General features: G+C 39.8%; 1 protein-coding gene across 1 annotated transcript; it reads right to left on the reverse strand.

The window, feature by feature from the left end:
• Nucleotides 1–1,857: 1,857 nt before the first annotated feature.
• On the reverse strand, nucleotides 1,858–18,900 carry GLIPR1 (GLI pathogenesis related 1). Its single transcript, XM_019755069.2, has 6 exons — nucleotides 18,609–18,900; nucleotides 17,170–17,415; nucleotides 10,117–10,226; nucleotides 4,506–4,591; nucleotides 2,219–2,245; nucleotides 1,858–2,117 (listed from the first exon to the last, which is right to left on the reverse strand). Exons 1-6 carry the CDS (start codon nucleotides 18,780–18,782, stop codon nucleotides 1,984–1,986), a joined length of 777 nt encoding a protein of 258 aa, XP_019610628.1. The 5' UTR covers nucleotides 18,783–18,900; the 3' UTR covers nucleotides 1,858–1,983.
• Nucleotides 18,901–23,800: the final 4,900 nt, after the last annotated feature.

A 23,800-nucleotide genomic window follows, 5' to 3' on the forward strand; every position in this document is an offset into this window, starting at 1 on the left:
GTTCTTTCATTTGGGACTCATTTCTTTGTTTCCTCATTTTGGCTTCCTCTCTGTTTGTTTCTATGTATTAGGTAGGGTTGCTACGTCTCCCAGTCTTGGTTGGTGGCCTTATGTAATATGGCTCCTGTGGGGCTCAGGGGCACAGTCTCCCTGGTCACCTGTGCTGGGTGCTCCAGGAGTGTCCCTTGTGTGGGTTGTATGTGCCCTCCTGTTACAGTTGAGCTTTGATTGCTATTGGCACATCAGTGGGTGGTGTTGAGCCTCAGGCTGACTGGTTGTGGGGTTTGCCCACACCCACAGCTTATGGGCTGCTGTGCAGGGGGCTTACCCCATAGAGTGGGATTTGCCCCACTAGACTCTGGTGCCTGTTGAGACCACCGTTTGTGTGCTGCTTGTAGGGCTAATTGTGTGGTGCTCTGCTGTGGTTTGAAGCCAACCTCCAAGTGTGTTGGTTCTGGGGCCTCTTGGGAGGGGCTCCAGTGCAGGCCCAGGTCAGCCACTGCCTGTGACTGGCAGGGGGGTCCCTGGTAGGAGCTACAAAATGATTCATGGTTGGTTGCTGCCTGTGCTGTACTTGGAGGTGAGTGGGAGAGGCCACGTTGCAAACTGAGGACGGCTGCCACCAGTACTGGGTCTCAAGTAGCTCTGCAAAAAGCCAGGACACTCCGAGGCCTGTTGCCACCTGCTGACTCCCATAAGGTTCAGCTGCTAATTAAAGCCTCCTGCAGTAAGCAAGTTGAGTGGGGCAGGGTCCCAGTGAGTCAGCAGAGTGGAGCAGTGGAGCTCACCAGGCCAATCAGATTCAGATTTGGCCTGTAGGGATGGACTCAACACCCTGTGGGAAAGATGGCCCCCACCTGCCAGCTGCATGGGAAGAGGATGCCACAAAGGGAAAATCGGGACTGTCCCGTCCTTGCCTGGAAGGACTCTTCCCATATGTCTCCAACGCCTCCAGAGTCACCGGACCTCCACCGAAGCCCAGGGTGAGTGCCTGCGCGGGCCCTTTGAGAGGATGTCTGGGTTTCCCTAGGCGTTGTGTTCCACCTGGATGGTCAGAATCCCCACTGTTTTTCACAGCCAGAAGTTGTGGGGGGCTCTTCTTCCCGACACCAGTACTCCAGGCTGGGAAGTCTGGTGGGTTCTGGGGTCCCTCGCTTCTTCATGGGGAACCTCTGTGGCCGAGATATCACTCCACATTTTAAACGGCCACACATGGGTGTGGGGCCTGCCTGTTTTGCGTCTCCGCCTCTCCTATCAGTCTCGACATGGCTTCTTTATATCCTTAGTTATAAAACTTCTGTTCAGCCAGACTTCAGATGGTTCTCCATCCTGATTGTTTTATAATTTAGTTGTAATTTTGATGTGATCACGGGATGAGGCAAGCGCTGCGTTTATGTACTCTGCCATCTTGGACCTCCTCATATAGAACTTTTTATTAATTACATGTATAGTTAGAGGGCTTGCTCTACATTTCCCTACAAGCTGATGGAAAAAGTACCAGAAATAGGTATGATAATGGAGGATGTGATAATGGATGAAATAATAGGATGTGATAATGGCTGAGAGGTTCCACAATATGCTGTCTGCCATTGGTTAGTCTTTAAATATAATTATATCCCAGCATTTGATTTTCAGGAAAATAAATGCAGGTGTTTTTTTTTTTTGTTTTGTTTTTTTTTAAGTGCTCTTTCTACTGATAACTAGTGAACATCTAGGCTTGTTTCTTTTTGTAATCTCAGTTTATGTTTTCTTCCAAGATTAAACAACCCACAAGCAAAAAAGAGCAAGGTCTCTTAAATCTCTTAATTACTATGGTATTTGGAGTCTGAGAACGTGATAAACCAGAAAGACGTCAAATTGTAAGAGAGTGAGGAAAACCAGATATTTAGAGTTTAATTAATCTAGAGTAATTGCTATTTTTTTAAGAAGTCATATTGAATGAGCTTTTAAATTTTTTTTCTGGATTATATTAGTCCAAAAGAACTAAATGAGGCCATTTGTTCTTGACCAAATAATAGCACTCAGTATTAGTATGGGTGGACTAACAATGAGAAAGAGAGATAGGTATCTATTCCGTACAGACAGTGGCCAGTCTGGATACACAATGGAGTAGTAACCTGTGAAACAAACATACAATATCCTCTTAAAACTGGTTCTCATAATGCAGTAACATAATTCCAAAGATCTTAGTGAAACAATTTAAGATTTATATACATACGTGTGACTTTGTCTCGCTGTGGGTTAGCTGTAAAGTCAGAAGAAAACAATTTAAAAAGTAGGTTACCGGTAAGGCTTTTGTTTTATTTTAAAAAGCCAAGTCTCTAATTATAATTAACTGTCGCTTTGGCTTTGTTGCAGTGTTTGTCAAGATTTTTTTGTGCTACCTGCACTAACTTGATAGTTTCAAATCAACTTTTTAAATATGAACTTAATATATAAATTTTTTATATACCACTATTATAAATGGAAAGTCATTTTACATACCATAATTACCAGATAATAAATATAATTAAAATAAAATTAAAACATTAGAATTTTAAAATAAAGATAAAGAATTATTAATAATCAGAGTGAGCAATTTATTAAAATATAATCCTGAAAAGAAATTCCTCCCTTAGAAGAATGATACTATTTATGATCGATCAACCATAAAGACACATTGGTCTCCTCTTCCATTGACTCCACTAGTTAAATAGTCTTGTGTATCTTCAGTATGCCCAGCACATTTTGCAAAACTGCCCTGATTTAGCCTCCATGGATATTCATTGAACCTATCAACACTATTGAGAAGACCACAAAAGAATTTTTTCCTCTAGTGTTTGCCATAATTTGTCAGAGATGAAGTCTGTTTAAATAAATCTTTTATCTTCTAACCCTTACCCCCATGCAAGTTAGCATGTATTTTTCTTGAGTCCAGGGGCTTTTTATTATTCAACATACAGCCTTAGTTTTTTGTGTTTTATTCTACAAGGTTAGAGACCATCTCAAGCTGGATCTCCAAGATCACAAACTAAAACTCCAGCAATGTTCTTGATGTTACCATTGTGTCATTACTAATTATCTAGATTTGCAAAATGAAATTTTTTATTCCTTTTTTTTTTTTTTTTAGAAAACATGCAGTCTATTAGTGCTTATTTACCAGCCAGAATAGCCATCGTAGATATAAAGGTAAATTAGGTTGGCATAATTCCTACATATTTGGAATTTAGGATCCAGTGGGAAAGACAGACAACTAACTAATGGCAACAATTATTCTTTAAATAATTTATAATAACTATCCCAGTTTTCGTCACTGATTTTCTTCATGGGCATAAAAACATCACCTAAAAATTTTGGCATAAAAAAACGCCCGAAACACCATGAGTAAATTCAAGATTTGGGATTACAGGGAGGATGAATTTGGAAAAAATGGATATTTATTGAGTACTATCGTCTGCCAGGTCCATGTTCAAAAAAAAAATATATACATGTACATACATGTTATTGAGTTCTCACAACAAAACTGATATGAGTGAAGTCAAGAATGGTTGAGCTGGGAGAGAAATGACAGGCTCAGAAAGTTGGTGAAAAAAGTGCTGCTGTGCTTGGAGTAGTACACTGAACACTTGAGAGTTCAGTGTTTACAAATCAGGAGGAAGGGACCAAGCAGTTTAAAAGAATTTTATAATTCTAGACCTAGTAGGGACCTTAGAAAACATGTAAGCAGTGGGACACTTTCGCCAAACAAAATTTACGCAGTTAAATTCGGTCCATGCTATCCCGCCCCTGCTCTAAGCGCCCAACCCCAGCCCGGAGCTCTGAGAAGGTCAGTTGGTTACAGATGTGGACACAAAGGTACTACAGGATCTGCACCACTCCACTAGCTTAACAGGTTTCCTTCCTTCACACCACGGGGAAAAATGAGAAATATACTGGGATGGAAAGGAATGTGTCTGGAAGAGGAACCATAAATAAACTCTTGGCCAATTATGTATTAACAGTTCAAAGTTGCAAAGCAGAATTTTGCCGGGAAGTTTTTACTAAAACATCCTTCACGTTATCGTCATTGGCCTTCTACATTGTTCTTCATTCATTAGGTGCTGTTTTGCTAACAAAAAGTGCCACACTGCAGCTTTATTTCATTCGTTTAGTTCTGTAGATGAAAATACAAGCCAAGACTGCCTTGGAACGTAGTATCAGAAAATTCAGAATTCTATTCCTTTGGTTATCTTTGTTACACAAATTTTTGATCTTGTTGACATGAGCAAATCTTGGATCTACAGTTTCCAACATGTCATTTTTTTTGGTGCTGATTAGAGCTAAATGAAAAGGGTATTATTTACTTCCTTAAATTTATCTTAAACATACATTCATTCCAAGGACAATGAGCCCTTGGTTTGATTGCTACCTGATGCCAGCCTCCCTAAAAATAGATATGAGGATAAGACACGTTTGCATTCTTAACTGTAGAAACTTACAGTAGTTCCCAACACATTGTATTATCAGAGATTGTTTCTTTTACTCACCACAGAGATTGTCCAAACACATGTCGTTTTGGGGGCAACCACTGCAGGTGGATCCTCTTTTATATGGCCAAGTTGGGTAATTTCCTCTATAAAATAGAAGAAACTGTCCATTAGAAGAGATTTTTTTTTTTTCAATTGCAATTTACTATGAATCCTTGACTAAATCCATAGGATGGAAGCCCACAGATTCAGAGGGTTGGTAGGAGAAGTGGAGTGAGGGAAGGAGAAATGGAAGCCTGCTGCATTTGGGTTCATTCTACGTGCCTCTGTCTAGGAACCTGCCTTAATCTACATCATCTCATTTAGTTCTTAAGAGAATTCTGGGAGGAAGTTGTTTTTATTTCTATTTTAGACGCGAGGAAACTAAAGCTCTAAGAGATTAAGGAATTTGCCCCAGATCACAATGTATGTCAGAGTCAGAATGAGACCTAGATTTGCCTGGCTTCAGGGCAGTGCTGGCTCTGCTTACTGTCTGGCCTGTATGATAACTGCCATCCAAACACTGTCCGCCTTAGAAAAGGCAGCATGACCCACTTTTACTCTCCTCAGTCTACAAGGCTCCATAGTTTTTATTGGATAAGAACTACCCATTTGTCTGGGTAGGTGCCTAACAAAAGAACATAAGCAATCATGGAATTTATAAAGTGTCATTTGTTTTCACATAAAATATGTGCTATGAATAATAGATAAAATTACTGAGTACCCCTCGTGTGCTGGGCACTATTCTAAGTATGAATGAATTCATCTTTACAGTGTCCATATGAGGATGATACAATTACTTATTTATCTGCATTCTATAGCTAGAGGCTGAGGCACAGAGTGTAAGGAATTGACCAAGGTCACAGACTAAAAAGTGAAATAATATCCGGACATTTTATGTCCCCATGAATATATTCTGAGTAGCAGTGATGAGAAGCTGTGTATTTGTTTCAGTGAACTTGCCACTGCACTAATCCTTTTTGGATCTCTGCTTTTGGAAAGGAGTTCTTATCTTTTTGTGTCATAGTACCCTTTGGCAGCCTGAGGGAACCTATGGACTCTTTCTGAAAATTGTTTTTAAATGCATAAAGTTCATAGGATTATAAAGAAAACCAATTAAATTGATTATCAAAATGGTAAAAATATTTGCTATAGTAACATCTGCTTATTAAGAATTAGATAAGATCTAGCAGGGAGTCTAATAATTACACTAAATTCAAAGTAGTGATGAATAAAAACTATATTTTGTGATAATCTGCCGCAACTGGAATGTGATATGAAAACATCTGATATTTACAAAGATATAATAATGCTAATATGAAGTCACAGATGTTGCTGATATGACTGGAGTATTACCTTCATTCATAATAAAATGTTATTTTCAATAGGGGTTAGTGAAAATAAAGGTGTTACTTTTTTTCTAATCCAAGTTCAGGGACTCCCGTAATACTATACATTTACCTCCAAAGTTAAGAACTCGCCCTTTGGAAACATTATATTAACATCTCATTTCCAACCCAAAATATATGTTCTAATCTCTTTTGGCTCCAAATTAAATTAGGTTATTTCAGAAATTAAATTTCCCCTCATGCTTACTCTACACTGTGGAAAGTAGTCAAAGAAATGCAGTGGCAACTCTAATAACAAGTATAAACGATGTCCAAATGGACATTACTCATTGGAATATCTTTCATTGTTAGAAAGCACAATACTCATTGAGAGGTTAAGTTCTAGGATGTTTCACTAAAACCATTTATGCTACTTCATTCTTTGTTTAATTGTGCATTGCAAAGTATAAAGAAGAAAGGAAAATTGCTACTTCAAAAACAAGCTAAAAAGAAGGCAGTTGTGAGTTCTAGGGAAATGGCAGAATTCATCTTGGGAGAAACATGACTGGCAGGCCTGGATTTGTCTAGATGGGAGTGACTGAGACAAAGGGACTTAAAGTATTCTACCCAATAGAGAAGCGGGGAGTTTTAGTGTTTCCCCTGAGAGATAAAGAGTTGGGGGCCTGGGACACTGAGGAAGAGAAAAGACGGATCTTTAAAGAAAAAGATAGATATGAGTGAGGGTCCCCAAGCAGTGGCGGCCAGAGTGTACTAAGTACTAGACTATTTGACAGGATTGTCATTTCCTCTTCTGTGTTAGAATCCTCTCTCACTAATCCACTACTCTGTTACACAGCATAGCCTTGCTCAGTAGGTCCTAGAGGAATAAAGGAGAGTTGTTTCTGTATTTGGGATAATAGACCGTGTTTCCCCAAAAATAAGACTTAGCCAGACAATCAGCTCTAATGTGTCTTTTGGAGTAAAAATTAATATAAAAAAATTATACTATTTTACTATAAGACCGGGTCTTATCTAATCTAATTTAATATAAGACCAGGTCTTATCTAATCTAATCTAAGACCAGTGTTATTTTTTGCTCCAAAAGATGCATTAGAGCTGATTGCCCAGCTAGGTCTTATTTTCAGGGAAACATGGTAGGTCAGAGATATAAATAAATAATTGTATCATCCTCATATGGACACTGTAAAGATGAATTCATTCATAGTTAGAACAGTGCCTAGCACAGGAGGAGTACTCAGTAATTTTATCTGTTATAGAAGCAGCCAGGAGAGGGGTCAAAACTGCTGGGCACTGGAAACAAGCTGAGGGCATCGCTCCAGAGCTGTAATACAGGTGAAGGAGAATTAAACACACCACACCCCATTCTGAGGAAATCTCAGAAGTATTGGGGAGGATAGTGAACTTCTTAGAATTACGCTGAATGGGGGCCTATGATGTTTTGTATACAAAAGAAACAAGCTCAGAACGAAGTGAGGACCTTTCTAACTGGTCTCTGTACTTCCCACGTATACCCTCCAATCTATCCTCCACACGTCATGCAGGCGGCTTGCCATAGGTAACGCAGGACTCACTAGCTTTAACTATTTGGATGGCTTCCTCTTGTGATGTGAACGAAGTGAAATTCGCCATGGCGCTCAGGCCCTGTAAGATCTGAGCTGCTTTTCTCCCAGTTGTGTCTCATTCAGGGGGCCAGGCACCCTGGTCTCCTGTCTGCTCTTTAATCCTCCCTGTAGGAGCTTTGTAGTTGTTTTCTCCACAAGACATCTGTTCTTGGAGTTATTCACGTATCTGGTTCCTTCTCATTCTTCATGCCAAAGCCTAAACGTATCACCGAAAGCTCTTCCTTGATCGTTTTAGCTCAGATAACGGCCCTGCCAATTGACAGTGTCGATTACCGTATTATTTCTATTTCCTTCATTATTCCTATCACAGTCAGTGATATTATTTATATTTTTATTGCCTATCTGCGCCATAACTGTAAATTTCATAAAGGCAGGGACTGTGTTTGGCTTGTTGTCCTTTGAAGCTCAGTAAACAAATATATTTGTTGAATAATTGAATGTATGAATATATTTATTTGTATGAATAGATGAATGTTACTCAGTCTTTATAGAAGCATTATAGCTAGTTACAAGTTTTATAACTTAATATTGTTTATAACTCTGAAGGTAAGTAAAGTGACTAAACCAGGAGAATTCACATTTGTATTTCATTATAACAACAATAACAATTATGAACACTTCTCAAACAATCATCATTGCCAAGCATTGCATATACTTGGTGTTTTACATAGCTTTCTCATGTAATTTTCATAGCTACTCAATAATAGTAGGCACTGTTATTATCCTGATCTTTGAGAGAGGAAACTGAGATTCAGAGAGGTTAAGTAACTCATCTGAGGTCACACAGTAAGTGACCTAAAGTAGTAGATCTCAAGAGCCTGTATTTTAACCATTAAGCTATATAAATGTCATGAAAAGTAACCACTGATTGACATGGCTTTGGCTAGTTTTTTCTGGGTTTCCCTTATTTTCTGACCCTGGGGTTTCAAGTAAAAGTTTTTATCTTTTGAACGACACCTGATTTTCAGTCTCCTCACTCCCACCCACAGACTATCAAACATCTCTTCTGAACATTACTTCAGGAAAGAGAGAGAGGTTTTTTTCTAATAAATCTTCACGAATGCCAAACATTGGTAAAATCCAAATGAAATTTGAGGGCAACATTAAAGAAAAAAATTGTTATATATGACAAAGGGTTAAAAGCTTCTAAATATAAGCAACTACCATGTTTCCCCGAAAATAAGACCTAGCCGGACAATCAGCTCTCATGCATCTTTTGGAGCAAAAATTAACATAAGAGTTGGTATTATATATTATATTATACCTGGTCCTATATTAAAATAAGACCAGGTCATATTAATTTTTGCTCCAAAAGTCTGGCTAGGTCTTATTTTCGGGGATACGCGGTACCACAAGTCATTAAGAAAATCACTCTAGTAGAAAAATGAGCAAATCATATGATTCACAAAAGAAGGAATGTTAATAAGTAAAAAGATAATCACTAGTAGTCAAAGAGATGCAAAAGAAAACATGAAATGCCATTTTTATCAAATTAGAAAGTACTGGGAAATTATAATATCCAGTACTGATGAGGAAGTATAAACTGATATAATAATAGTGGAGGACAATTTTACATTATGTATTTTTAAAAAACTTAAAAATGATCACACCTTTTACTTAGTATACCATTTCTAGGAACTGTAAGGAAATAGATGTGACCAAAGACTTATATTCGAGGTTGTTCATCATAGATTAAAAATAAAAATTACAGGGAACAATCAAATTCTTCAATAGGATGAGCTGTTGTGTGGTCATCAAGAGCCAGACAGCCCAGGTCACAGTCCAGCTGCAACATTCACTAACTGTGGGACTTTGGGCAGGCTACTCATCCCTTCAGTGCCTCAGTTTTCTTATAAGAAGCTGAGGCAGTAACAGGACCTGTCTCATAGACTTTTTGTGAAGGTTAAGTGAGTTAATATATGCGAAGCACTTACAGCAGTATGTAGCACATGGTAAGCATTATACAAGCATTATCGCTCGTATATTTTATAGCTATTGATGTCATGCTTAAAATTTTTATGACAGGGAAATACTCATCATAGTATAATTTTAAGTAAAAAAAATGGAAAACGTGTATTTCCAGTATGATCTCAGTTTTCTAAATATATGTATGAGGCATAAGCACATATATGTAAGTTTAATGGAAGGTGGGGGAGATGTCATGTGTCTTCCCCATTTTCCAAACAGAGAAAAAACTGCATCCATTTCAAAAACAAGACTGTCAAAAGTAAATGAAATAAGTTATATAAACTGAGGAATTCAATTCAGAGTTATGTTTGTTTTGAAAATTTTGTAAAAATTGCCAAGTTTTTAATAAGCCAATAAATGTAGTAATATCATACATTTTGTGCTGTACCATTTTTGTGCTGTACCATATCCAATTAATCTGTGTCCCTGAAAACCTTTTAGTCTTGCTACTCTTAAAAATATGTTTGTGTTTTCAGGTAGTATTTATAAAGGGTTTACACACACATACACACACACAAACACACATATAAAGAAAAATATACCAGAATGTTAATGGAATAGATCTCTGGGCAGAAAAATTAAGGGTCATATTAACTTTCTTTTCTACACTTTATTTCTATTTTCTGTAATGAAGTTAATGCTTTTTAAATAATTTTTTAAAAAATTCAGAAAGAGGTTGATTTGGGCACTTACGCTGGTCCATAGTTGCATATAAAATGTGCTGCGTTAGAAAAGCCAACACCAGAAACGTGAGGACAAAATTGTACTGCACAGCCAACTTTGTAACTATCTGCCCAAACAACCTGAAAGAAAACGGATTTTTAATAAGCGAAAGATATAAAAAGCACATTTGAGTATGATTAGGCCTTCATAAACATGGTGAGGTATACGCGCTCTAGTTAGGACACTTACCACCAGAGAAGTTTTCAGATGCTCAGAACAAGACTTGTAAATTATTATGAATGGTGTGTGTGTCGGTGTGTGACATAAACATATAATGAATAACAGATAATTTTTGAAAGTGCAGTGAGGAAATAAAACAGAGTGGCATGGTAGAGAGTGACTGATAGGGAAGAGGGGGGGTGCTTTAACTTGGGTCTTCAGGGAAGACGTCTCTGGGGAGGTGGCATTTAAGCTGGAGAACGATGAGGAGGCAGACCTCAGAATGCCAGTGAAGGACAATTATATGATGGAGGAAGAGTATTCCATGCGGAGGGAGCCCACAGGGCAGAGGTCCCGAGATGTGAGTGGCGGAAGGAAGGCCAACAGAGCTGGGATCCAGTGAGTGGGGGAGGGTCGGAGGTAATGAGGTCAGAAGCAGAGCAGGTCCTGGGGAATCTCGTAGGTAAATGAGTGATAGGCTCTTTTTCACATCAGAGGAGGATCCCATGTTTTTATGCAGTAAATGGACTGAGAAAAGCAAGGGAAGAAAGAGGGAGGGGCCTTGGGAAGCTGTCTCAGTGGTACAAGACACAGAAGAAAGATCACTCGTGGATGAAGGTAGCGGAGCTCTTGAGAACTGGTCAGGTTCATGGTTCAGCTTAGAGGTAAAGCGGAAAGGATTTTCTTTTCCTTTGAGTGTGGGGCAAGAGGGAAAGAGAAAAATCAAGTTAATGTTTTGGGCCCAAACACCTTTGTAGAGGTGAGGAAAACTACAGAAGGAGTATGGTGGGTGGGAGCATGCATGGGGTTTTCTGTTCAAGTCGTGTTGCTTTTGAGATGCCTGTCAGAGGTCCAAATGCAGGCTGACTTGGCTGCTGGATAGAAACATCTGCAGGTCAAGACTAGAGATACAAATCTGGAACACATGGGACTAGATTAGATCACACAGGCAAAGATAATAGCAGAGAAAAAGTAAATGAAAGCGTGGGATAAAGAACAACTGCCAGCAAAGCAGATTAAAAGGAGCGGTCAGTGACATCGGAGGGAAACCAAGAACAGCCAGCTCTAGGGAGCCGGACCCCATGATCAGAAGAGCTGCATACTTGATTTAATTCAAGGCTGTCACACATTTTAGCACATTTAGTGGCAGTTTTCCCTTATTTTCAAACAAGGGGCTCCACATTTTCATTTTGCACTGGGCCCCACAAGTTATATAGCTTGTCTCAACAGAGTGGTATCACAGAAGCCTAAAGAAAAATGTGTTTAAAAGCACTTAAAAAGTATTTTAAAAATATTTTAAAAAGTATTTAAAAGCCATTTAAAGCACTCCTTTTTAGAGTGATACTAAATTGCATTTTAAATTATTTTTTACTCATTAATTGTTTTGCATCTTTGTGACAAGAATTGTGCTGAACTTGGGGGATGCAAAAGTGAGTGGGCTGGAGCCAGTGGATGCCTAGAGAAAAGTCATCATGAAACCATTTCGCAGGCTTCTGACCACTGTGCAGAGGAAGCAAAGGGTGCTAAAGACATATATAGCATGGGCCCTGCCCTGAATTGGTGAGGCGGAAATGAAGCTGGAGGGAACTGGTCTGAGAGCCCGCAGTCTTCCAGCAGAGGGCGCCATCCACCGATGAATCCAAGGTGAGAAAGGCTCAGAACTGACCCAAGGCCATTGTGGCTGCAGAAAATGATCAAGATCACGTAAAAAAAAAAAAAAAAAAAAAATCAATAAAAACCGCTCCCCGGGGAAAGAGTATAAACTAAGGGAAGAGGGGAGCCTAGGATGCAGTCTGAGCTTCTCTAAGTCTTAAAGGTGGGGTAGGAGGCAGAGGAGGGTCGAGGGAGAGTTGGCAAAGCGTCAGGGAGTGCAGCTGCTCCTCCTTCTGTCCTCCTTGGTTTGGCAACTGGGGAGGATCTGGGAAGGCAGCTACTGGGCTCCCACAGACGAGCAGTGCTCTCTTTGGGCAGGGACAGCCCGCCCTGCTCCCTGATCCAAGTGGGGTGTTTTCCTTTCACCTCACACCCAGGAATCCCCTGGAGGGAACTCCAGGTAACCAAATGGTTCGGCCTCTATCTCTTTAAGAGGTCCTAGCTTTATGGCCGTTAATTCTCAGATTTGTTCCTTGTACTTTTACTTTCCAATCAGTTTTCTATTTATTTAAAAAAAAGTCTTACTTTCTATTCACCGCATCTCAAAGTGATTTTACCTGTTTAAAATGCACATTTCTGGGACCCATCTCAGAGGGACTGACTGAATCAGAATTGTCCTTGAAATCTGTATTTCAACAAGTTCCTCTGGGGATTCTTATGCATGCTAACTGGGTTCACTGTTGCCTGTATTCCTTTTACTACTACTTTAGCTCATTTTATATAGTTTTATCCTTTGGTCTTTGAGCACCTCTTCCTGGGTAGATGTATCTCAAGTATTCTTAATCTTTGGGTTCACCCCTCAACTTTTAATGTTTTATGCTTTTCTTCCATATTCTACCTTATTTTCGATTTCGGGTCTCTTTTTTCCAAGAGTGTGCAAATGCTAGTTAGTATTCATTTTTGTGTGTTAGTTGGTGTCTTTTTGTAAAAGTCAGGTTGTAATTAACATACAGTAAAATCCATCCTTTTTAGATGTACTGTTCTATGAATTTTGCCAAACATATATTTGTGTAGCTTTATTCATATTTAAGATCTAGAGCCATCACCCCCAGAAGTTCCCTTGTGCCCCTTTGTAGTCAGGCACTATCCCACCCCCAGCCCCTTGCAATCATTAATCTGGTTTTTGTCTCTGTACTTTTGCCTTTTCCAGAAGGTTATACAAATGGGATTGGTTTAAATGTAGCTTTTGAATCTGGCTTCTTTCACTTAACATAAGCATTTGAGATTCATATTGTCGAATCCATTAGTAGTCCCTCTTTTTCATTGCTGAGTTGTATTTATTGCATGGATGTACCACAGTTTATTTATCCATTCAAATTGGTCTCTTTTTAAAAGCTTCATGGCTGTTCAAATTCTGGGTTCAGTTTATGAGCTCTGGATCTGCAAAGCCTGAGTTCATATCCCAGCTCAGCCACTCACTGTGTGACCTTGGCATTAGCTTCTTTGTCTTTTAAACGAGGATAACACCAACTCAGCAGGCTTATTTTGACATTTTAAATGGGCTAATAAGAAAGTGCTTAGAACAGCTTCTGGAGCATAGCAAACACTCAGCAAATGTTCATGTTTACTTCTCTTATAGCTAGTTTTTTTCCACTTTAAAGTTTTTGAGATTATATTTTATCAGGCAGATTCCTGTTTTTTTTGTTTATTTTGTTTTGTTTCTTTTTTCATTTCTTTTAATATGGTAAATAAAAACTCCCACAATTATAAAAAAATAAGAGCTCCTCATTATTGAGAAATTACCCAGTGCCAGGCTAGTGTGAAGCACTTTACATGCAGCATCATGTTCAGCCTCAGCTGTTGCCCCTGAGTTTTACAGTTGAAACTTGGAATCTCATTCTCCCTGACCAGCAGGAAGTACTGTGAGGACAGCCCACGGCTTAAGCAAGATGCCTTCGGAGTGCTTTGCCTTTTAGCAGAACCAGGAATGAATCTCTATGCCTTTCTAACAGACATGTTTCATTTGGGGAAATCCGTGGAGGCAGGCATGCCTCTCCCTTCTGGCTAACAACCCCTTCCCACCACTTCCCCTGTCCGTTCTTTAGTTCGTTATCAGATATGGTAAACTTGCGATGCATAAAAAGCCAGTTAGAGAAACTGTGAAACATGTCACACCTGCATTGGTTCTGAGAGGGTAAAAAATAACAAAAATTTCAAGAGGGTTGGGGTGGAGGGTGGGGTGGGGAGGGGTGGGTGGATAAAAACAAAAATGAGACCAATAGTGCCATCTAGTGGGCATTCTCAATGCTACCAAACCTAAACTGCTGCCCCGCCCAGATATTTAAATTAAACTATTTCCAAACTTTGCAAAGCTGTACTGAGGGCAACAAAATATCTAATTTGAATAACCTTCCATATTGATATACCAACATTCTCCCACAATGCAAATCTATCCTTGGTGAAAACAGAGCTGAAATGTTGGGTTAACATGTCAAGAACTCTCACACCTTTTTATGAGGTAATAATGGATCTGAATTTATTGTTTTTATATTGTACAACTACCCTTTATGGGCCACAGTCTGAAAGTAGCTTGCTTTGTGTTAATAGAAGATGAAAATAGGTGGGAGGTTATAATATCTGCTTGAGGTAGTTTCCAGCATGAATTTAGAATGACAACTGAGTAGTCTTGAATCTTCCCAGCAAAGTTTCATGCAAGGATGAAAACAGGCAGTCTTTAACTAAGCTGTCAGAGCCTTTTCCAAATATAACTGGAGGAAAACCCGCTCATGGAAGAGATCTGACTTTTGTTCAATGCTTATTACATACTAGTACTTCACTACATAGCTTACATACATCATATTATTTAATTCTTACAACGTACCTGATACCCAAATCCCAACTCTTCCTCTTACTGACTAAATGACACTAGGAAAACAACTTCTGGACCTCTCAGAGGCTGTTTATTCATCTATAGAGATAGTGCCTTTCTCAGAGGTTTGTGGTGAGGATTGAATGAGATCTTAAACGTAGAGAGCTGAGTACCACACTCTCTTAAAAAGTGATTGCTGCTGATGCATCTTCCCAGAACCAGGGAGTCCTTGGGCACGGCTGCATGAGGAAGGTCCCTCTTCTGAATTGGGGATGGAATATAGTGGTCCCTTAAGATGAACAGGTTAGGATCACTCGGCTTGGGCTCTGATATCTGTGTGCCAGGAAATGGATTTTAGGAAATGAGTTTTCTCATGTCCAAAATATTGGCCTTCCTTTTTGCCCCTAGATGTAAGGGGAAATTTTACAAGCAAGCTTAGTTAATTTGGGGAGGGCGCTTTCTAAAATTTCAGGCCTATATGACATAAAATCAAGTTTTGGCTCTCTGGAATGATGGGCATAGAATGCCCTAACTGGCATAGTTTACAAGTCTGTTGTCAGTTTAACGGCCTTCAGATCTCTATATAATTGGTATGCTGAGCTCTTGGCCATTCTTCTGAAGTACCAGGTTCACATGTACACACTGTATACCTTCTAGTCTTGTTCATGTTGCCTGGAGTTCTTCTCCCTTTCCTTTTCATTTGACAAACTCTCACTTCGTTTTCAAGAGCAGACTCATGTCTCCTGCTCTGTGAACAACTCTTATGTCCCCATATCTCCCTTTGGCCAGATAAGATGCTCTGTCCTCCTCGCTCCCATGGCACTTTGTTAGTTTCTCTAAACTGTGCCAGCCATGCACTATAATATGTCCATTTACACATAATATGTCTCTCCCCAAATAAGGTCAGCTCCTAAGGGGCCTTCTCAGCTGTGTCCCTCATTCCCCCGCCCACTCCTTAGTTCTTCTCTCACAATTGCTTCTCTGTGATTGTACTCCCCAGTAAAGTGTTAGCACATAAGCTATTGTCTCAGGTTCTGTTTTTTAGGAATCTGGACCAAGACATATGACCAGTGTCTTACAAAGTGCGTGGTGTAGAGGAGAAGCGTAAACACTGCCTGAATGAGAGTTGCCACCCTCAAACTGACAATTATTTCTGGATATTTAAACACCGTAATGCATAATGGCACAAGTACCAGCTTTCTTGTCCTCTAGGACTTGTGGCAATCCAACATAATTTATTTTCTGGACAAATTTGCTTGTAAACATAAACCAAAATTGATGATTTATGGGATAAGTCTAGAGAACGCTTACTTATATTTCCAAGAAACAGACTAATGCTCCTGATGATTTCATAGCCCCTCCTTTCTTACAATAAGCTTGAGATGACAATTGTACTGAAATCAGTCCTTTCCTTCTCATCATAATAATCTCCTGTAACTGTGCTAAACTTGTTTTACCTGTAACAATACCAGTGAGATCAAAGCCTTTATAAGGCTGAACTACAACATTTACGCTTTAAAAACACTGGATATTCCAAGTTAACTGCCTTGTTAGAAATGTTTTTGCCATCATACCTCATTTCAATAAATTGTGGTACATTCAAACGAGTCAAACATAGGTTAAGTACCTTTAGTTCTTGGTTTCACAAGGAGTGGCAGGAAATAAAAGTAAATAAACAAAATGTGTCCCGCGTAGGAAGGCAGCATAGTAAGCAAACTTCAGAAGAAGCTATCTAGGGATTTCTTTTCATCATGTTGCAAACTTGAGTTAGGGTTAGAAAGCTAAAACCAGCTTGAGAAAAAAAAAAAAAATCTCAGTGGGAGGCTCTGAATGTGGCTTCGGGACTAATACCATTGATTTGGGGGCAGAAAAGCCACAGGATGGTTTCTACAAGTTTATACTTGGCCTCTCCATATGGGGTGGGACTTGTTTTATTCCTTTTTGTGGTACTTAATAGGTTCTCAGTCCATGTTTGAAAGAATAAGAGGATATGAAAGCATCAATCTGTCTGAGAGGCTTATTTCTCCCAATTTTATAATCCCAAAACAACTGCCTCAAATTTTATATGGCACTCACACGTGAAAATCCATTCACTGATAAGGTCCTTTGATTGCTCGCAAATGGAATAAAGCCCCAAGGAAAGATAGCTGTTATCAAAATTATTCAAAGCCTTGGTGGGCCTTACATTTTACCTGTGTCCACACAACTGAACTCTTCAACCATTACCTCCTCTAGTATTAGAGTCTGCTCCATTTATTCATTTTTAAAAGTAAAAATAACCCCTACGCTTTCATATTTATAGCTGCACTAGCTTCTTGTGTATTTTGTTAACACCAGATTCTAGTTTTCTCCTCACCCCTAAAAAGAAAGTTTCAAAAGTAGAACACAAGGCAGATCCTTACCTGAGTGTAATGGCCACAGACCTTATCACATTTCCGAGTCTCGAAGTCATAGGATTGAATTTCATTGTACCAGCTTGTGATGGCCGAAGACACAGAAAAGATGGAGAGAGACCCAGTCCAGATGTTTTCTCCCAGTGAAGTGAAATTTGGGTGCAGCTTGTGGGGTTGCTGCAGCTGTATATTATGTGCAAATTGACAATTTCTTGCCCATGTTTTTGCAACCTGGGCTAGTGCTGAGTCCCAAGTCTGCAAAAATAAACATTAAAGAACAGGAGGGTCAAAAATGGAACCTGTTATCCAGCAATGTAACTGGAGTGAGTATAGTGGGAATTTGAATGGAGCATGAGGTGTGATGACAAGAATAGAGAAAGAACCACTCACTGCACACAGGTTCTTTCTATAAATGTCATCTTCGAGTATTTACTAGAGCTCGTAGGACACATGATCATCTAATTTTGTGGAATTTAGAATTTAAGTGAGAGACACTGAAGATCTATTACAGGTTCCCCCCCCCCCGCTATCTGAAAGTAGAGCAGACATATGAAACCTTTGGTAAGCCAAAATGGTATAAAGCGGACAGGCAATTACCTTACGACACATCTTGCTAATGGATGCACAAAATAAATTGAGATAAAGCACAGGTGCTCACAGACATAGGTCAAAGCAATGGCGGCTTGAGGCTGAGATGCTGAGTGTGGTTCCTGGGAAGGAGCTTGGCGAGGCCACTCTCTCTGCTCAGGTTGCACGCTGCCTCTGTGAGGGCTGGAAAACATACACTGCACACTATTTTTGCTCTCTGCATTGTTTTTTGTTTGTTTGTTTGTTTGTTTGTTTTCATAGAAGTGAAATCCACTTCAGATTTCTTTCAGTTAAGCAAAAACAGGTACTAATGTAGGTCTTTTGTAAAAGCGAAGTGACATAAAGTGAACTTTCGAAAAGCAGGGGATACCGGTATGTGCAAAACACTGTGCTGTCTTTCACATATTTTGTATAACTTAATAACCACAGTACTTTGTTGCCTAAGCGTCTCAAAGCCACAGAGCTGGGATGCAAACCCAAGCGAGACTGAATCAACCATCTTTTCCCCACACTCCATGTGTCTTTCTGAGAAAGTCAATACCTTGCTGGCACCGAAAAAAAGGAGAGACAAAACAAACGAACCAAAAAACACCTCACAAAACTGAGAAGAAAGTAACCAAAAAGAGAAGTACAATCTATAACCAGAGGACAGGGAGTGTCCAAAAGAGAAGTAAAATGTGCTGGCTGAGCTCGTCAGAACTACACTGGGTTTGTTTTGATCACAGATGGTGAATTTACCGACCACATTAACCACAATAAAAAAAAAAAGTCACTCAAGTACCAAGGGTTTACCTCCCAAACTGATACACATTACTTGTTTTTGACTAAATTAATGCCACACACACTGATAATTTCCTTACCATGTATAGCATATCACTGGCTCTTGGCTTCACCTCTGATCGGAATTTGTTATGAATTCGAACACAGTCTTTGATAAATGTTTCGTTGTTGATATCTGGTAAGCCATTTGCTGGATACGAGTACCTGGAGATTACAGAAACCGTCCAGGCTGTCACAGCGAGTGTGACTCGCATCCTCAGTCTGGCGTGGCGCCCCAGGAGGCTGGAATCCAGAGCCGCCGCCGGTTCTGAGACTGTGCTTGTTGCTCTCTGTTTTGCAAAGCACAGCCTGCTTCAGCTGTGAGAGAACAGAAAGTGGAACATGAGTTCATCACAAGTTTGAAAAAAATGGGTTTCTCCATATATGGTTTGCAGCTCCTTTTGTGCTCTTAACTGTCTTTTCAGTGGTTCTCAGTGACACCGCACCTATTACAACAGAGATTTTTATGAGGCTGAGTCAGATTTTTGTTTGAGTTGGGGGATGCTTCCAGGGAAATTGTGGAATCTCCAGAAATAACAGTCTCAATTTTTGCAGAGGTTCTGGTGGTTAAGTAAAAACACATCTCTTACTTCTATAAATGTTTTGCAAAATGCTTTTTAAAAACTTTTTTTAAAGATTCATATCAGCACACAGTGGTTGGACTATCTAGTTAACATCTTAACTTGACCTAGATGTATCCTTTTACATACATGATGAGTTTTCTTATTTCTTGGGGAGAGACGATGTAGAATTCCTTATACCCCTATATATTCCTCTCTAATTTGATTCTAGAAATATTTAGGCTCCAAAAGGCTCTACTCACCTATTGTATTGAGAATGAGAATGGGTAGGTGGGGATGGACAAAGATAAAGGATCCAGAAAGGGAGAAAGACTATACTATTTATCAACCAAACAAACACATTGCTGTTATATGGTCTGTGTGATAACACTGCACGCAATAATAATAACTTGGTATAAGCCAGTTTTATGTATGCCAGTGTACGATATTGATTGGACCACTAAGTTTGCAAACTTTCCACTGTGCACTTACATGGTGAAAAGTTCATGAACTTAATTGTCCGACCCCTATATACAAGTGAACTCTAATCTATATCCTATGAACAATTAGTTGGCTCTGAAGTACTCTAGTCAGAAATCTGCACTCCAGCGGTGATTTTAACACTTCAGAGATGGTTATGGAAGTTGACACCAGAGTTTGTTAATTAGAACAGAAAATGGTCAAGAGTAATTTCTACTGGTGAAGTGAGTAGCATTCAAGATGGATGGTTTGTAGGAATATCATGCCCTCCTTCCATTGCATAAATAAGGTGTCAAGAAGCAGCCAATCACAGCTCTCTAGAGGTCAGTCCCCTGCCTTGACTCAGACCTGACTTGATACCTGGCCAGTCCTGATTTCAAATGTCTTTCAGGTGAGCCTCTCATACACTTGTATGGTTGGAATGTCTAAGGACAGAGCAGCACTGTTTTTATAACTGTTTACTAATGAATGTTCAGACAATTAACAGGATTTGTCTAACTAGCATCCACTGCATGAGGTTACCCATTTGATGAAAAGAACCGATGTTTGAGGCCATGTTAGTTTAGGTCAGTTGGCAGCAGTGGTGACAAGTACCAAGCTAGGCTTTTTCATATTATTTTATCTCACTGTGCTCTCACAATAACTGTGCGAGATATATATCGTTATCTCTACTTTACAGATGACAATATTGAGACATAAGGAGGTTAAATAATTGGACCAATAGCATGACACGAGTAAGATGTTAACATAGGGTGTGTCTGATTGCAAATCCTGTTCCTAGTTGTTAAAACACTAGTTCTGTAAATCGTCAGATTTCTCTAAGCTCTAGGTGCAGTCTTGCCCCTCGCCCATCCTTGCCAGACCTGCATAGACCAGTTTTAGCAAGAATCCCGCCAAGTCAGTTTAGAGAGCATCTCACCTACTCTTGATACTGATCACTCTCAATATCTAATCAAATTCCCCAGTCCCCACCCTTGACATCTGATCATGCTGGCCTGCTCTTAGTAATTTTCCAGCTACCAACCCCTTTCCTCCTCCCCAACTCTGCTCCTTGGCTATAAAAGCCCAGCTGTCTCTGTCGTATCCGGAATTGATCCCAGTTCTATACTGTGGTCTTTTTCCCCCATTGCAATAGTTTCTGAACACAATTTATCTTTACTGCCTTAACTAGTGTCCGGCTCTGGTTCTCTGACAATATGTGGAATCAGATATATATATGTCTATATATATGTATGTATATATATTTATATATAATAATATATATATAATTCTGATGTTTAAAATAATATATGGTCTCAATGCCCACATGATGATGGTACTTGAGGTAGAAATTAGCACAAGTACCAAGAGGGTAACTGGACATTCTATATTTGAAATCTTTAAAACACCCATACCTTGTTGCCACACAAGAAAAGTGGAAACTTAATGCAGAGGCTGTTTCCTCCTTGCTCATCTCCAGATTAAATTCTTGGAGGGTTTTGAGCAGAGAAGTAACATAACTGACTCACGCTGTAAAAGGATCATTCTGACTTCTGGGAGGAGAATACAGTGTAGGGGGCAGGGAAGAAAGCAAGGAAATTACTTAGGAAGCTATTGCAATAAGGGTTCAAATATGAGTAAACTCAATTTCAGCATAACGATCTGCCTGTCGCTACCTTTTCTGTTTTTCTATGGAGTAATGCTGTTCTGATTTGAGTAAGGCAAGAGAGAAGTTCTTAACTGTACATGCCATCAAGTTCCTTCAGGGCCTCTCTGCTGGGGTGATCTCAAGAAATGAGTCATATGCTTCAGCAGCTGCACTAGCAGCCACTCAGTAGCTGAGCAAAGATCTTTGTATGAATTGCAAATTGTGGGTAGGAATATCAGCTCTTGTTTGGAGAGGCTGAGAGAGCTGGTGTGTAGTTACCAATAGCAACCTTCACCCTTTAGCTTCTACCCTGCCCAAGACTGGGGGAGCCTAATAGTTGTATGTTGGACTATTCCACTTACTCGAAGAGGTCAGCTATCTTCTGCCAGTTCACTACAGCAATTCATGGCCTGTATTTTCCATGGCACGGTATAGCAACCCCCAGCATGTTCTCACATGATGTTTACTTCATAAGGATCCTGGAGAGTATGCATTTTTGATGAGAAAATTGAGGGCCAGCATTAAGTAATTTGTTTAAATTCACAGAGTTAGTAAATAGAAGAAGTGAATTCAACTCAGGGTTCTCTCTCTTCTTTATACCAGTGACTCAGACATCTTGTTGTGCATTGCAATATTCTCCCCACGCTTTTAATCAGCCCTCCCCAGTTTTTCTGGGGTATAGCCAAAGTTTGAGAACTCTTTTATACCATGCTGCTTCTCTTGGCCCTGATGACATCTGATCCCTGGCAAAGAGTTTAGGCTAAAGGTACTCATTTACCCTCATTCACTGTATCTTAGGATGTGGGGACCAAAAATCCTCCCAGCTTCCTACTGCTGCTTCCAGGCCATTGCTACACAGCCTTTCCTCAGCAGGCTTCTTTGAGGTGTATGACATTCATTTATGTGGAATTCGACTCTTGCCGTCAGCATCCTCAGACCTCCTCGGCACCCCTCGAGGACTGGGCCGTTGATCCATAATCCTTGTCTCCATTCGAGTTGTTTAACATTCTGCCCAGAAACTTCTTTAACTAACTCTACTTCATTGATTTGATCAAATCATTCAGAGACATATCCTGGTCCTTACCAACTAGAGTTTGTCTACTTCTAAACTCCTGCTGGAATTGCTCTACCTCCAAATTCCTACTCTGTGGCCACAATATGCTCCCTCCCACCTCTCAAGCACTGGCACTTCCCTGCTACTAAATGTGCTCCCCATTTTTATGTTGAGTCACAAGCTTCTCTCAGCCCATCATCCCCGACTCCACCCTGTTTTTATTTTTTTTCTTTATCTTGCCCAGGCACCAATTATCAAAAATCACAAGCATGTTTATACCTGTATCTTCAATACTCTCACTCTTGGGATTTCCCTGAAATCTAGCTCAGCGAATCCTTGATCAAAAAAGGTTTGTCGTTCTGGTTTCTACTAAGTAGAACTACAGAAAATAGAAAAACTATGCTGACAGACATCATCACAGTTTGTTGTTGCTCAGCACCATTTTAAATCAGATCCACTTGTTATTTTGAGCAGTGGTTTGTCCAAACCTGTTGCACAAAGTTCTCAAGCTACCTACCCATCCTGAGATCTGGTCTCCTATAAGCTTCTCAGCAGGCACCAAATGCCGGGTTTTTCTGCCACTTGCTGTTTTTGTTCCTTTTGACCCATTTTCTCACTTTTTTTTCTCTGTCAAACGCCTACTCATCACATAAGGCCCAACTCAAATGCTGCCTTTTCTATGTTGCATTTTCTGACTCCCGTAAGCATCCCCCTTCCTCTGTGCTCCCTTATTGCCTTTACACACACGTCTTTCTTTTTCACTAACCTATGAGGCAGCAGCAGTCTGTTTTCATTATATTAGCTCTTACTGTCTTTCCCTCTGTCTTAGCTCAGGCTGCTATAACAACATGTCATAGACTGCGTCGTTTAAGCAACAGAATTTCATTTCTCAGTTTCTGGAGACTGGTCCTTCCCACTTTCTGGGTGCCGGATGATTCAGTTCCTGGAAAGCCCCTCTTGGCTTGTGAAGGGCCACTTCCTTGCCTTGTCGTCACATGATCAAGAGAGAGCTCTGGTCTCTTCCTTTTCTTAAAATGACACTAATCCCAACAGGGGTGCTTCACCTTCATGAACTCCTCTAAATCTAATTATTCCCCAAAGGCCCTATCTCCTAACACCATCTCACCAGGGGTTAGAGCTTCAACGTATGAATTTGGAAGGGAGACAGAAACAGTCACTCACTATACCATCTAATTCAGCATCCCCATGTCAAATCATATTAAGTGAACATAAGCCTACTTGGATATTGGGTGATATGGGCTCTAGAGCTGAGGCATTTGCAAGAGCTTAGTCTTTAAATTTGTGCTGTCTGAGGTCTCAGCCATATGGGGCTACTGTGCACTTGAAATGTGGCTGGTCCACATTGGAGTATGTTCTAAGTGTAAAGTATGCACCAGAAGTTGGGCTTGGCATGAAACAATCTCCTCAATTAGGATGTAAACTATCTCCTCAATACATTTAATATTGATTACATGTTGAAATTATAATATTTTGGATATGTTGAATTAAGTA

This window comes from Rhinolophus sinicus, linkage group LG02, assembly GCF_036562045.2.
Source record: "Rhinolophus sinicus isolate RSC01 linkage group LG02, ASM3656204v1, whole genome shotgun sequence".
Classification (NCBI taxonomy): domain Eukaryota; kingdom Metazoa; phylum Chordata; class Mammalia; order Chiroptera; family Rhinolophidae; genus Rhinolophus; species Rhinolophus sinicus.